Raw genomic sequence first — 15983 nt, forward strand, 5'->3', positions numbered from 1 at the left:
CCATACCAGACTGATATTGGATATGCTTGATTACCAGGAGTTTATTGATACTGAAGGTCTCGTACTATTTCTGGATTTTTATAAGGCTTTTGATACTGTTGAACATTCCTTTTTAATGGAAACTCTGACATTTCTGGGTTTTGGTGAACATTTCTGCAACATAATTAGGATGCTCTACTCGGACATTTATAGTTCTGTATCTTTGAACCCTGGAATGAGCCCTAGGTTTAAGGTTTTACGTGGTATTCGACAGGGTTGCCCTATTTCCCCAAAATTATTTATTCTGACCACCCAAGTATTAACAACGCTTATTATAAAGAATCACAAAATATTAGGCATTACCCTCTTTGACAAAGAGTTCAAAATTAGTCAATTTGCAGATGACACATCCATTTTCCTAAAGAATAAATCCAAGGTAAAAGAAACTCTTAACACAATTTCAATTTTTTCAAAAGCATCAGGGTTATCTCTTAATCTTTCAAAATGTGAATTACTCCCTATCCATTCATGTGATGATTCCACTATTGACTCTATTAGAGTGGTACCTGAGGTGAAATATTTGGGAATAACATTATCTAAAAATTATATCAGGAGAGAAGATCTTAATATGTGTAACCGTATCACAGATATGAAGAAATCTCTCAGTCGTTGGTTAACTAGAGATCTTACTATTTTTGGCAGAGTTCTTCTTACTAAAGCAGAAGGTATATCTAAACTTATTTATCCATGCCACTCATGTTTTGTCTCTTCGGCTAATATAAAAAAAGCCAACTCAATTATTTTCCAATTCTTGTGGAGAAATAAAACTCACTACATTAAAAAGTCACAGCTTGTTAAAGAATATGATAAAGGCGGAATTAAAGCTTTAGACTTTGAATCGATGATTGGAACAATTAAAATAAAATGGTTGAAAGCTTTTTTGTCCCAGCCAGAATCCATGTGGTTCCATATTCCAAAGGCCATAATTAAACGTCTAGGAGGGTTTGATTGTCTTTTCAAATGTGATTTTGAGGTTAATAAGATTCCGACCAAATTGTCAAATTTTCATAAGCAGATACTTCATTATTGGAAGATGATATTTACCCACAATTTTTCTCCTCATGGATCTACTTTATGGAACAATAGAGTGATTATCATAAACAGAAAATCCTTGTTTAGGAGTGATTGGCATGAGAGGGGTACTTTGTTTGTTAATGATTTACTAGATTGCAATGGTAAACTGCTAGATTTTTTGGCCTTTTCAACAAAATACAATATAACGTGTACTGCTAAAGATTATAACAAAATCTGTAAAGCAATTCCTGTACCACTTATTGGAATGATTCATAATACTTTACTGTACTCAAATGTTGTATCAGTTTTACCTAATTTGGAAATTATTGGCGATACTCTTAAGAATAACAAATCTATTAATGCTTCCCTGAAATCCCACATTTTTCACAATTTTAACAGAGGCTTATTTCCTCAAGTGACCGATTTAGACACTTTATCTGTAATGGAAAAAGCTCTATCTTATTTTATAAAATGGCCTATTTTCCCTAAAGCAAAAGAAACTCATTTTAAAATTGTTCATAAAATCTACCCGGTTTCTACTTTTTTAAATTCAAGATTTAAAGGGGACCTATCATGCAAAATGCACTTTTGTACGTCTTTTATACATGAATATGTGTCCCCGGTGTTCCAGGGAACTCACCAAGTGTCAGAAAACACAACCCTCTCTATTTTCCTCCATACCCAAATCTCTAAAAAAAAGGGGCTGCAACGGATCTGATAAAAACTGATCCAGATTTGAACACTGTCCTGACGTCAGGACAGTGGCGCTACGGCTATTGGGCCAACTCCACCAATCAGGAGGAGACAGCCACTGCCATTGCCGTTCGAAAGCGCTAGAGACGCTGTAGTACATATGCCAGGCCTGTAGGTGGTGGTGTTTTCACATAATCAGCCCTTGCGAAAACAGGGGTAAAAAAGTGCAAATTGAGCAAAATGAGGCATGGCTAAAATGCATGATCTGTTTGGTATTTTGAAAAAGAAAAAGTATAAATATGCCTTATATAGGTATGGTCCTACACTATATTATTATAATATAGCATGATAGGTCCACTTTAAATTTGAAGTGGAATCATGTTCCTTTTGTAATTTATCTGATGAATCGTTGAAACATTTATTTTTCTCATGCCCTTTTTCTGAATTGTTTTGGTCGAATGTGAGACATTGGTTGTTACTTAAATTAACAAATATTCCGGCCTTCAAAATATATCACATTTTATATTATATTGATAATTTGGACTCTCCCATTTCTGATTTGGTAAATATAATTATTATTTTGGGTAAATACCATTTACATTGTAGTAAATGGAGAGGAGGCAAGCCCTCCTTTCCCTGTTTCATAAATGAGTTCAAGTCCTTTTTTCTGTCCCTTAGAAAAATACAATCTTGTAACCTGTCTATAAAGATTTGCAATGACATTTCCAAATGGTTATTATTTTAAGTAAGCTTAATGCCTCTTAAATGTTGTTGTGCCTTTATGCTTTTTTCTTTCCCCCTGGCTCTTATTGGATGTATTATTTATGTTTTTTTTTGTCTTATTGTGAATGAATGTCTTGAACTTATGTTGATAAGTTGATGATATCCTCACCGAGCTTTTGTATGTTTAAAAAATGTTCAATAAAACATTTATAAAAAGATAAAAAAATAAAAAAGCTTGTAAACTTCCGGTCTACGGTAGAGCGGTAGAGCGGGTAGATAGCGATATAGATAGCGATAGAGAGATAGAGATACAGATAGCAAGATAGAGATATAGAGAGAGAGATAGAGAGAGAGATAGATAGATAGATAGATAGAGAGATAGAGAGATAGAGATACAGATAGCAAGATAGATAGCATACAGATAGCGGTAGAGCAAAGTGTGGATCAGAAACAGGTCTGGTGTGGATCATTCATACACACCTTAACGAATCTACAAACTGTCTGAAAACACGATCTGTCAACATAAAAGAGAATTCATTCAATAAAATAACAAACGTAAGACCCTACGTTTTTGACATATTTGTATTTAATTCTTTATTTAAGTATCTTAACAGTTAATTAAGAGTCTCTTACATTGTATTCACATATTATATATTGCTGTAAAATCCATACCTAATCTTGATCTCATAACACTGACATCCTTTTGTTAATTTCATTTTTTGGTTTTGTAAAATGTGAGGCAAAAAAAGTAATGCACAAGGTCTACTAGACAGAGTATACCAGCTACATACAAGCAAGGTTTATGAGCCAGGCCAAACATATTTTTCAGCCATGACACAGAGAATAATAGTTTATAACATGAAGAAATAAAATAAACTTTTATAGCAGTTGGTTTTCAAATGACCTTTTTGTCACACAATTCTACCACTATATGTAATAGCAGGCAATAGTCAAGCTTTGAAAGCAGGGACAGCTACAGCACACTATTGGCACCCGGCAAGTGTCCCAAGGCAAGGAACCTATTCAATTTGAACTCAAAGTCAAGGGGACGTTCACTGGGAGGCTGGTAGTTCCCTCTCATCGTTGAGGTCAGGTAGGGAATGAGCGCACAGTTTTCTTCATACAAGGCCAGCTTCTTTTTGTACTTCTGGCGGCTGTAATCTGTGCTCTTGTGATTAAAAGCTGTACAAATATGACATATAATTCATTAGTTGGATACATTTCTATGCAGGTTTTTGAGCAATAGTACATAGATAAATAAAATATTACAAATCAGAAACAACATTATCCTTTTTAAGTTCAAGCAATTCCTTTGTGTCTTGCCTACCTTTCAGATATAAGGCCACATAGAGGAGTGATGATCTTTGTATACTGAGGAAGGGATACTTTGGTTTGAGACACCCAACAGCTGTCATGGCCTTGATTACTGATACTGCCACACCCTATAAAAATACAGACTCAACTCAAAGCAGGGCAAATAAATGTCAACCAGACTTAAAAAACATATATTTAACAAATGATGTGCTTAAGTGCTTGTCTGACCTGTTCCAGGTAGCCCAACGTTGGAAGGGAGGTGAGGGGTACAGGTTCACAAAGAGGAGGAACTTTACTGGGCAGCTTCTGGTTCCAGTACGTTTCAGGAGTCCTTAAAAAAGGTAAAATATCCACACCAATTTTCACTCAATAGACTATTTGCAATGGCTAAATAATACCACAGTGTCTTTTTGTTATATATGCACAACTTAATGAACAGTGGGAAAAGAAAACATCAAAAGAATAATTGTGAAATCTACAAAGAGATAGATCGGCACCTCAAAAACTTGTCCTGTTTCCGCTTTGTCTCAAAAATGTAGATTTGTTCTCTGTATTCAACAGCAAATTCCATCTTTCCTCGAACAAGAGCTTCATACCTGAGGACAAATACATTAATAGAGCAGTACGGTAAAGAGTTAAAGGCTGTTATAAGAAATCTGATACAAAAAAAGAACCTCTTGACATATTTGTTATGTTTGTTGGGATTTAGTTTTACATTCAGTTTTTCTCCGATACTGCAGTTTTATGAATGTTTGTTTTTAAATATTTCTTGTCATTATTATTTACATATTGTAGCGGCACAAACTCCCTAAGAGTTATGCCGCTGAGAGGCTAAAATGTGCTCTTTGCTGTGACGCGTTCCATATAAGAGTCCGAAGTCATTCATAGTCCATAGTGTTTAATAAAACGCAAACAAACAATGTACTGTACAACTCCCGACCTGACGGTCAACAGAAAGTATCGGAGCAAATTCACCCTCTTCCTACATCATGTCCTCCAAACCGGCATCCAACAGGTGACCTAAATAACAATAAACCACACCCACGTGACCATTGCCGGAAGTGATAAACAATAAGAATTCAACGTGAAGCAAACAGAAATGAAGATAATGATAGAAGTAATAAGTAACGGCAAAACAAGCATTTTGGCTCCTACACATATTGTGCTTTCAAAATGCAAGTAATGCAAGTATTACTTGTTTCTAGTGAGATTATAATCAGCTACATGCCTGTTTATTTCTCTACAAACACAGGAATCCCTTTGGGCTGACATATATCGTTTTGTGTCTTAGAAATGCATTCTCAAGACATGACAAAAAGGAGCTTATCGTACTTGAAATATTTAGATTTGAACATTATATGGGTGAGTACCTTTGCTTTCCATCCACATAAGTTACCGAGCAGAAGCCCTTCATCTCCACCTGCTGTGGGAACCTGTTCTTCACCTGGCTCTCAGTGAGCTTTTGTGGCAGCAGGTGGGATTGTGGGAGAGGGTGTGGGCATTGTGGAGTCACAAACTGATCTGGAGTTGTAAGGAATTGCTGGTGGAGAAAGACCATTGGAAAATCTTAAAATGATCTCATGTCTTTGCATCTTAAACCTTCTATTATACACACAATTGGAAATAAATGAAATGTCAGATGAATTGGTCCTGAAACCTTTTCCATACTTAATTGTGCAGACTCCACTACACTCACCTCCAAATGGTCTTCGCCACACAACTTGTAATACTTTCCCTTGTACTCAGCTGCGTGAGTTAAGGCTGCGATGTCTGAGCGGTCCACCAGGTGTTGACATAGAGCCAGGCAGACAGGGCAGTACTGATCAAACTCTCCAAGCCGATGCTGCAGCTCCCTGGGCGTGATGCACAGTCTGTTGATGCAGGCTGCATTCCCTGCAAAATTAAATAAAAAAGTGTTTTGTGACATAACACATGCTATATTACTTTAGGTGTAAACAACCTTGATGAACTGATGCCTGTAAGCCTTTAGTACTTACCACTGCATGTTCTCTCCAAGTAGCTGTGGATATATTTCATGCTGAAGCTGACCTCCTTTAAAATGCTTTGCCAGATCCACCATTTGCTCTTCAGGCCATCGAGCAGTATCCAGTTCTGATATTGTTGTTGGAAGTGTTGCCTTACATGCTCCATCTCCTGCTTGTAACAGGAGTTATTAATGTGAAGGATCTCTGAGCTGTCGTGCATCAGGTGAGGCCTGCAGTTGCACAAAAGAAGTGTGACAGAATGCATTTTCACATTAACTTTCAAGGATGGTGATTTAAAAACAGCTGTCATACTTGTGGTTTCTGGTGTGTATTTATAATTGCAATTGATGTGTGTTCTCTCACTTGTCGGGCTTCATTTTGTCCAGTAGGCCTCTCTTCAGCACCTCCACTGTGTCCAGCCCCAGCTCAACCACTATCATAGGGATGATGCTCCGAGACCCCATCAGCTCTGTCTGCTTAAGTGTCTTCGGGAAGCCATCAAACACATACCTGAGATGCAAATAAACATTGTATTCACAAACACCATAAAAAGGTAATAACAAAGAAGCGATCAAAGTAAGAATAGATAGTCTTTGTATTGTTATGTTAAGGTAAACGTTAGGACCTTGAGTTTATGAATGTACTTCCCCCAGCCCCGGCCTTGATTTACCCAAGAGTGCTGCAGACGGAGCTCATGAGCGCCACCTCCAGACACTGAATGGCCAGTTCATCAGGCACAGTTAGTCCCTGGGAGAGATGCTTTTTCATCTGGACAGCCAAATCAGTGTGCTCATGCTTGTGAAGCACCATACGCATAACACCACCAATAGACAGGCAGGCCAAGCCATATCTTTGAGCAAACATCTTTGCCACTGGAGAATTAAAGCAAAGTAAGAAGAAAAAGATAAGCGGTTAAGTATATAAGATAAACCCAACTCGATTTTCCAGCTGTCTTAAGCCTTACCTGTGGTTTTCCCAGATTTCGGTGGTCCAACAACAGCAATTTTAACAGGAAGGGACAGATTGGGTTTAGACTCCCTTAAGTATTTCAAGGGGTTCAGCATAAATATGTTGCGATTCTCCTTAGATGCAAAGAAGTAGATATACTGATGGAAGATCAGGGGATATGTAGTGTTGAGGGGCCACTGCAGAGGCTGGATCAAATCTTTCTCTTTGTATCGCTGTAGAAGTGGGATAAGTGTGTCAAAAACAATATGTCATAATTATACATAGGAAATGTCACACAGTTCTGCAGGTTAACATATCAGCACTAAAGAGAAAAGGTGGACCAGTATTTTTTTTAAAATGGCTAGAAGGACATAGAGTAGTGGTCCAATCCAATCCACTTTATTTCTAAAGCACATTTAAAAACAACAGAGTTGAACAAAGTGCTGTACATCAACAACAGTATAAAAACATAGCATAAATACATAAAAAACAGACAGGACATGAAACAAATGTAAAACAGGAGACAATGAAACCAGATCAGAAGCCACAGACTGAATAACTCTCCTACATGACGTAAAAACAATACAAAACACTAGTAAGATAAAAACCCACATTTAAAAGCACAAGTGTCACCTGGTCTGTAAATTCAAGGGAAAATAAATGAGTTTTTAAACGAGATTTAAAAACAGGCAGAGTCGGAGCAAGTCTAACCTGGAGGGGCAATTCTCAAATGACTCCTACCTTTATGGGATCCCAGCAGCCAAAGGCACTGTGGAGCTTATAAGAGGAGAGCAACAGCTTATGTGCCAGGCTGTATAAGATGGGTTGACATTTTTGGAAGAGTGACTCCCTGTTGGTCAGCAGCGGTTGGATTTTCTGGAGCATTTGTTGTCGCACGATCCGGAGCTTTCGAGATGCACTAATTGACACTTTGGGAATGTTTAGTTCACTCAAGAGCTCCTGACGTTAGAAAAGCACAAAGCAAAAGACATGAGCATAAGTAAAGTACAATATGGTAACGTATTATAACGTGCAAATAATGTCACATTTCGTCCAACTTGAAATGTTCTTCATGTACAAAATGTCACTTGTTGTAGTCACAGTTAGCCATAATACTCAATGATGAGCATTTGTTTGTCTAGTTAATTTCCTCAATTGTGTTTTTGTACCGTTACAGTAGCGAGGCCGGTTTCATCTGTCATATAGCGCTCTGCTATCTCCATCTCCAGCCTCTCAGACGCTGCCTCCTGAGTCTCCCCATTCTCCTCCATGTCTTCGTTATCTTCTTCTAAAGGAAACTCCTCTTCAAGCGTGGCCTCTATCTCATCCTCTATGTTGCCTGCATCTCCATCCTCTTCTTCGTTTTCTTCCTCCTCATCATTTCTGGACTGATGAGTAAGAGACAGAAAGAAAGGGGTTAACCCATGATGGATAGGGGGATGATGGTGGCTATAATTCGTTTTCTTACCTTTGATTTGGCCGCCTCTGTGAGTTCAGCCTTTCTTTTGGCAATGTTTTCCTCCTGTGCCAGAGAGGAGGTCATTATCAGGACAGACTGGAGGAATTATGCTTCATATTGAACTTAACAGAATAATGATATTGTATCTAGTGATCACTTGCTTACCCGGCTCTTTTTACGTAAATCCCGAAGTAGATTCAGCTGTGCTTCACGGTGGTTGCGGCGCTCGCACCAGCTCTCCAGGTATGTCGGCAACAGGCGTTTTTGAACGTCCGTGATGTCCACTGACATTATTACGACAAGGTCAGGGAAAAGCTGGCGCTGTGACATGTACTGCACCTCATCAGAATCGAAAGGGAAGCCTTCCAAAATAAAACCTGTAGACCTGTAGAAGTGGAGAATGTTTGGGTCCAAAAATACCTTGTTGTGTCTGGTGTGCAACACATTTAAGAGATTATTTATTTCTTGTTTGGGAAGCACACTTTTTCTTCTTTTTGTAGAAAGTAACTATTAATGTACATTGCATTAGTAACAGTAAATAGGAAGCAAGCACCAGCAACCACGGAGATTAAACAAACAATATACAATGATGTAATCGAACAATCGTGTGTGTGTGTGTGTGTGTGTGTGTGTGTGTGTGTGTGTGTGTGTGTGTGTGTGTGTGTGTGTGTGTGTGTGTGTGTGTGTGTGTGTGTGTGTGTGTGTGTGTGTGTGTGTGTGTGTGTGTGTGTGTGTGTGAGAGAGTGTGTGCACCTACTTGTATGGTTCCTGTTTCCAGTACGGTGCAATAACTGTGTCCAAGATCTGTAAAGGTAATGGATCTCCTTCAGAGAGATAGGCTTTGATGTCTTTTTCCTCCTCAGTAAGGACCACTTCCGGCTGTACACACAAAAGCAAATATACAATAATCACCACAATTTAGGCTCAGTACTACTGGAAATCGTGCGACAGGGAAAGCAGCCGACCTCAATGTCATTCTCGTTGATGGAGGTCTCCTCTGTCTCCTTCTCATGCTCCCCTCTGGCCTCCTCTATGAGTGCTTCCAAGTCCTCAGGAGATTCTTCTGAAGACTCTTTCTCATCCGCATAAAGTACAGGCTTCTTTGTCTTGGCCTTAATGAGCATTTGGAGTTGCTCCCTGAACTGAATATGGAAGAGGCCAAGCTGCTGGGCGAGCCACTCACCATTACTGGTCTTGCCTGAACCTCTCGTGCCAAGCAAAAAGATCCGCGGGGCAGGAGGCTTAGAGAGAAGAACATAATAAACTTGTTAGGGATCTTTTTTGTATTCTCTTACAATGACTTTTTCTTCCATTTTTATGTCAGCTTGTACCTTGAGTGGCGACGTCTGTGCAACAAAATTAGCAGGGTTTTGAAGAAAGTAGTCCCTGGCTTCTTCGTTTGAGAAGTAGAAGGTCTTATCGCGGTACTTGGCTGCAATTTCATCCGTACATGGCAACAGGATGTTGGAGTTCTTCAAGGCCACTGGGCAGAAATGAAGGGAATCGCCTAATAATCTCTTGACTGTTGTGTCCGCCTGCTATGATTGAGAGGAAGGATACAGTATACTGTTAAATATTTGTTTATATTATCAATCAACAACAAAGCAGTAAAACTAGCCTGTATCTTCAGCATCTTCAATTTTAAAGTCAAAAAAGACATCTGTGTGAACTGACTTCATCCTCATCCTCTGCTGCGTCATTGTCACTGCTTCCTTCGTCGGCTCTCTCCAGCTCAGCTAAGGCCTCCATATCTTCTGCCTCCTTTTCCAGGTCCATTGCTGATAGTTCACAGGACACATACTCAAAGGGTTCTGAAAAATATTGTGCATAAACCAGACTAAATTAGGAGTTTTTCTTATCAAACTTGGCATCTGTTAGTCGTATAATTCACCTTATGGGTCAAATCCTTCAAAATCCAAAATCTATTTAAAGTAAATGATATTTATAGTTAATCTACTTGAAACATTTAGGAATTTCATAACACTTACTCTCCATTTGAAGCACAATTTCTTGAAGCAGGTCCTCAGGGCTTTTGTCACCTATCTCTAGTACTGAGTGGGTGACAGTTGAAGCGGACTGCATTTGGTTCCATTCGGACAAAAACTGATTGAGTTTCATTTTGTAGTCATTCACATCAGGGCCATCTGGATAACCTGAGTCCCAATGAGCAACACAAAAAGGAGAAGGAGTTGAAGAACAAAAGTGTGTTTTACGTCAATGCGCTTAAATACAATAAGGTCGATGGGGTTTGACATAACACAATATAATAAAAGTGCCTCACCTTCCTTTTTGACTATTTCAGTATTTGCAGGGCTGGTGATGTCAGGTTGTTCAGGACTTTCTACAAAGGAAATGAATGAATGCTTTGAAAAAGTTCTGGCCAAACTACAGGTTCAGGGAGGCTTTGTGAATGTAGGCTTCGCAGACAGATGTATGATACCTTCAGTGCCTTCACTAACTGTCTCTAGATGTGTTTGCAGCCCTGCAGGCATGGCCTCTTCCTCTTCTGGCTGTTTATTGGTTCTAACATTGAGAGAAATGAAGAACAAAAGCTGCATGAACAGTCCATTTCAGATAAAACATCAAACTTGACATGCACCTGTACTCACAAGGCCGGTTTCTCCTTCTCAGATTGTTCGTCCTGCAATCTCGTCCCGAATGCTTCGTCCACGCTTTGCTTGTTCGCCTCATACAATCGCTTAAAAACTGTAAAACAATGAAGTGCAATGGTACATAAACACTGATGGTATTGATATGGACTCAAGTCTAATGAAACTCGTTTGTGATGCATTGTGTCTGTGCCTTGTACCCTGACTGCCATCACTGTCTTTGAGACAGAAGAGGAGGTCTGGCAGTATTCCAGCATGCTGTAAGGCATTCATTTGGGACACGTTCTTGGGAAAGTTGTCAAGCACCCATCCAGTCCTGACATCCGTACTAGCGCCAGCCTCTTCAATCTGCAACATCAGAGATATTAACAACACCACTGCAAACTTTATTCAGATGTTTAATCAATTATTAGTGCTATGGTTTGAACCGTTACATCATTTATATTAATGGTTAACATTTATATTAAATATATCTCTTACAAATAACTTAAATATATTTGACAACATTCACAGAAATATAAAGAAGGCATGGCCATAGTTTAAAACCAAAAGCTGTAATTGCAGCTGCTATGTTTGAGATGACATACCTCATTTATGCGCTTCTCCAGAACCTCACCATACAGACTCAAGGGAGATGTGCTCATATGTTTGGCTTCTTCCAGCGCAGTGAGAACCAAGGCTTGTACCTCTGGATGATCCTCTGTCACTGGGAACAGCAGAAAACATTTGCAAACTTAATCTCTCAAACTGAGATCCAAAACACACAACACATTTACCAGACCACCAATTGTGATGTGTACAGTTCTTATTAAGATTTTAAAATGCACAAGTTATCCATGTTTATTTGTCTGCATGTGAGAAAGATCATCTTACCTTCAGTAGAATTGGTTTCAACTGATGAAATAAAAATATTTAAAACATTAACATGACAAGTCTCAACAACTACAAATATTTAAATAACGATTTATACTTTCAAGAGCTGATGTGTGAAATAATATTTGTAAGTAAAATAGTTTAAAAAATATGATGATGATAGCGAAAAACCTCAGTATCAAGGCACACAACTTGCCTGAATTCTGCTCCATCTTCATCTTGATTTTCTCTAGAGCGACCTGTGTTGTTTCCTCTTTGATTTTATCAAGCCTCTCTTGCTCAACCTTAGCCAGAACCGGTTGCACCAAAGCCTCCATATCAAGCACCAATGCATTGTAGTGCTGAGCTAAAAGCTTACATAGAGTGCTTTTCCCTGCCAGGGGAGGACCAATTATAGAAACTCTGCAAGGGGGCCTTGGCATCGGAGGAAGTAAGTACCGTCGGGGGTTCTTTAAAAACTTCTGGTAAGCCTCCTGAGATGAGAGGACGTACATTTTGTCCTGGAAGCTGCACAGGAGTTAAATGAGAGTTGGTTGAAATGGACAGTGTTTCTTGTAGATATTGGGTAGATTCCCAACTGGCTAGTGCCTAAAAAAGATCCCTTACCCCACACATAAATCAGGCTTGCCAAGAATGACCTTGCCTTCACTCAGAGCAACAGGACAAGTTTGGCCCCAACGACTTCTTCTCCATCTGAAGCCAGGGGCCACTGTCTGGGTAGAGGACATCATTCTAAATAGGTCCTCCTGGAAAATCATGTGTCATTATTGCCCGTGTGTTAATAGCTCAAATGTAGATTGTATAAAATAAATTAAATTAAATTATGAATATGATCAACAATGCCGGACCGTGTCAACCTGCTCCGGTATTTCTTCATCATCAGCCTGATGGAGGAGTACTGGAATTGAGACATTCTTGATTGCCATGGATCCAAGACGCGACATCACAGACTAGACACAAAAACAATTTAGCCAACAATATACATGGTGAGTTCAACATGGACATTTATGCTTAGACAAACACAACACAGGCACTTTACAAACTCAGATTCAAGACAGCACCGACTGACATTGCCTGCTATTAAAAAACACACAATCAGTAAAAGAGCGTATGGATATGCATATTTGTTCTTGCTATTTATTTTGTTTGTGATATTGTAGCTGCAGATGATATATTTATCATTTGTGGTATTACCAAGTGCAGCTCTTCAGATTTGTTTTGTCCATCCAGCTCCAACAGGTAGAGAGGGTTGTGTTCTGTCATGTAGTCCTTAAAAAGAAATCAATTTTATATCAGGTTTTCTTTTTATCAGAAATTATATCTAGGATAATACCTCACACATTACCGTTCTGATTTCAACAAAACATGATATGACAGGCTTTAATGGTATACATCATTAATAAATGCTTGTTGCCCCACCAGAGCTGTCTTAAATGTATCTTGTAAAATGCACATAATCAAAGAAAGATAAGTGACATTCTGTTAGAAATGGATGTGACCCATTGGGAAAACTGGGAGCCCTGGCTAACTTACCTCCAGTGGTCTGAGCATCGTATCTTTGTACATGTTGATTCTATGTAAAGCATTTTTGTCCAAATTCTCGGGTGTCCACACCATGTTGTCAATAATATCCTTTTGAAGTTCTTCACTCCCTGCCTGCAAGCAAACAAAAACAACATATTTGAGTAATAGGAAATTATGAAAACGTTCTTTTTTAAGGTTTGAACATAATAGTGTTTTCCCTGAAGTCACACCTGCTTTTCATCCTCCTCATCCTCCCCTTCCTCATCGTTGTTCACATCCTCACGCATCCACTGATCCCTGTTGTACAGCTGCCCTGTCTCCGGGTGCTGCTTCAGACCTGACAGCCGTCGGGCAAGGTCTTTGTCTGCACACTGGTGGAATATTGAAGTGTGATACAAATCTCATATACAAAACATTTTCAGAAAACAAGTGAAAGGTTTATTAAAATGTGTACAAATTGTTGCTTCATGCATGAACAACTCAAAGTAGAAAACATGTGGATAACCTTGATGTTGATGATGAAATCAGGAGTAAGCTTGAGGTTTTTGATCAGCTCAAGCTGCTCATGAATCTTCAGACACTCTTCTGACATGAATGGCAGGCAGCTCAGGACATAACCTGTATCACAACACTTGTTATCAGGTGATAGAGCTCAAAGAATGGGGTTTTGAATGACATGCTGCTGTGAAAAATGTGCAATTTGCATTTAGTGACCACCATTACCATAGTGCTCAACATCTGCTGAGTTAAGCCTGGTGAGAAGCAGCTGGAGCACCATGTCTTCTGGCACATTTCTCCCCTCAGATAAGATATTTAAGAGCTAAGACAGTCAGAAGAAAATCGATTCATATTATAGACCATACAAAAATGTAAATGAAAAACACATGACATTGGAAAGATCAGTTTTCCTTTCTGTCTTATGACTGAGAAAGTTATACTTACCTCTATGCCTTCATTTGTTTTATTTATAATGTGTGTGTTGAGCAGATCTGTATCTGAAATATTAGAAAAGCTGGTGATATCTTAACTCTTTTGGGACAAAGACCAGAAATGGTATCAAGCAATTGTACTTACCATCTATCAAGATGCATTTCCAGGATTCTGCTATTCTTCTGGCTAAAGATGATTTGCCAACACCCTGTCACAGAGAAAGGCACATAATTGAAGTCACTGGTTTATGTGACACTGTATGTGTGTGTGTGTGTGTGTGTGTGTGTGTGTGTGTGTGTGTGTGTGTGTGTGTGTGTGTGTGTGTGTGTGTGTGTGTGTGTGTGTGTGTGTGTGTGTGTGTCAGTGTGTGTGTGTGTGTGTGTGTGTGTGTGTGTGTGTGTGTGTGTGTGTGTGTGTGTATGTTTAAGTATTGGTGTGTTTGTGTGCATGTCAGTAAAAATAAGGGGAAATTACCGGTCTTCCAACTATGATAAAGCAGGTAGGTTTTGCAAGAAGTGTCTCTCTCTCAGCTTCATCTTCTATCAGGTTGTCCACCAGACGGTCAACTTCAACGTAGTAAATATCGATGCACGGTTAATTAAGTCATAAACAACAGTCAGCTTCTCCTTAAACCTAGATATTGGGTCGTTAACCTGTCATGTTTCGACAGATGAGGCTGCTACTTACCATGTTTTTGTGGCATTCTGATATCCACTTTTCCTGTTTATCTGTTTAAACTTGTATCATCTACATTACCTTTTACGTTTGCTATCCAAGGTTAATAGTCAACGGTCGGTAACCCTAGTAACCGTTAACAAACTACTTGGGAGAAGGGGGGTTGACTTTCTACATTGTAAGGAGCTAATGCTAGCTACTTTATGGTTACTTCAAAGTACGTTTTGTCGATTTAGGGGTTTGTGTATTTACAGTTAGAAACATTTATAAACAAGTAGGTGCTATCTGCGCATTGAACAACACAAAGGCAAAAACGAGGACTTTCATTTAATAATCGCATTTTCAGACATTTAAGTATTTGTTACTCTGCGGGCCACCGTATCAGTTGACTGAACTATGTCACGACAGTCACCTGACTCAAACAACTCATGTTCTCTTATGTGCTAGCCGTAAATATTGGAGTTTACATTACAAATTAACGAACTAAAAACCTTTAAAATAGTTATATGTTCTACCAGAGGGTATGCGTGTTTGTCATCTTATCTGGCGAGGATTTGTGGCGAACGCAACTACTTAGCTAGCTAGATTAGTTGGTGAGTACTGAGTGACACGCCACTTAGCCACAAAACAGCTCGAAAATATGATACATACAGTGGCTGGCAGTATGAGGTTTACTTGTGTACACATTGTCTCTTTTGTATTTTATGAAGTGAAGCAAGTGTAGTTTTATATTCGGTTTCCTTTGCCTTGCAGCTCTTCAGTTGTTCCTCCTGGATTGTGATTGGAGAAAACAGGGATAACAATGCCTCAGTCGGCGGCTACCTCGATCAGTGGGATCCAGAAGATGGTTCTGTATGAAACCAGAGCTGTAAGTCTGTCATGATCTCTATGCTGTGTTTATCACTGTTTCCTCATGACTTGCTAAATGTCTGATCAGTCTGTTCTTTGGTTACACCTGCTAGTAGCCAACAACAACATCTCTCTAAATTACATCACATGTCCATCAAGTGTTTCCGTCTCTTGGTGCTTCCTGATAATGTTAGAACATAAACCAAGAGCTGAATGTGAAAATGTGTTGGTCAAAGGATTGTTACCCTAACACGCCACTTCCTAATGTGCAGCTTCACTCTTTTTAATCATTCAGGTCTACACATTTGTCCTTTGAACTACCTAACCCCAGTTAGTCCCCCTCATGTT

General features: G+C 39.1%; 2 protein-coding genes across 2 annotated transcripts in view; one reads left to right on the forward strand and one right to left on the reverse strand.

Moving 5' to 3' along the window:
• Positions 1-3442: 3442 nt before the first annotated feature.
• Positions 3443-14849, reverse strand: ak9 (adenylate kinase 9). Its single transcript, XM_034143737.1, has 35 exons — positions 14799-14849; positions 14586-14677; positions 14256-14319; positions 14124-14176; positions 13905-14001; positions 13687-13799; positions 13412-13552; positions 13191-13313; positions 12852-12926; positions 12506-12607; positions 12264-12403; positions 11854-12164; positions 11372-11490; positions 10985-11132; positions 10785-10881; positions 10610-10698; positions 10164-10352; positions 9850-9986; positions 9507-9710; positions 9141-9416; positions 8933-9054; positions 8341-8560; positions 8185-8238; positions 7886-8104; positions 7458-7676; positions 6733-6949; positions 6439-6640; positions 6132-6278; positions 5781-5998; positions 5480-5676; positions 5154-5323; positions 4281-4379; positions 4012-4114; positions 3797-3911; positions 3443-3651 (listed from the first exon to the last, which is right to left on the reverse strand). Exons 1-35 carry the CDS (start codon positions 14812-14814, stop codon positions 3443-3445), a joined length of 5097 nt encoding a protein of 1698 aa, XP_033999628.1. The 5' UTR covers positions 14815-14849.
• Positions 14850-15184: 335 nt separating this feature from the next.
• Positions 15185-15983, forward strand: part of fig4a (FIG4 phosphoinositide 5-phosphatase a) — a 43618-nt gene continuing 42819 nt past the window's right edge. Inside the window, exons 1-2 of the mRNA XM_034143498.1 lie at positions 15185-15379; positions 15540-15654. Coding sequence (XP_033999389.1) covers positions 15589-15654 — 66 coding nt within the window. The 5' untranslated portion in view covers positions 15185-15379; positions 15540-15588. The remainder of the gene's footprint in view (positions 15380-15539; positions 15655-15983) is intronic.

This window comes from Trematomus bernacchii, unplaced genomic scaffold (assembly GCF_902827165.1).
Source record: "Trematomus bernacchii unplaced genomic scaffold, fTreBer1.1, whole genome shotgun sequence".
NCBI lineage: Eukaryota > Metazoa > Chordata > Actinopteri > Perciformes > Nototheniidae > Trematomus > Trematomus bernacchii.

Bases quoted from the DNA above. Each gene is read 5' to 3' on its own strand.
- ak9 (XM_034143737.1), bottom strand. The intron at 10,353-10,609 runs TACATCTGTCTG...CTCCTTCTCCTT, and splicing joins TGAAGGCACTGAAGGTATCA to TTTGTGTTGCTCATTGGGAC. The intron at 6,279-6,438 runs GTAAATCAAGGC...TTTGCATCTCAG, and splicing joins TCCGTCTGCAGCACTCTTGG to GTATGTGTTTGATGGCTTCC.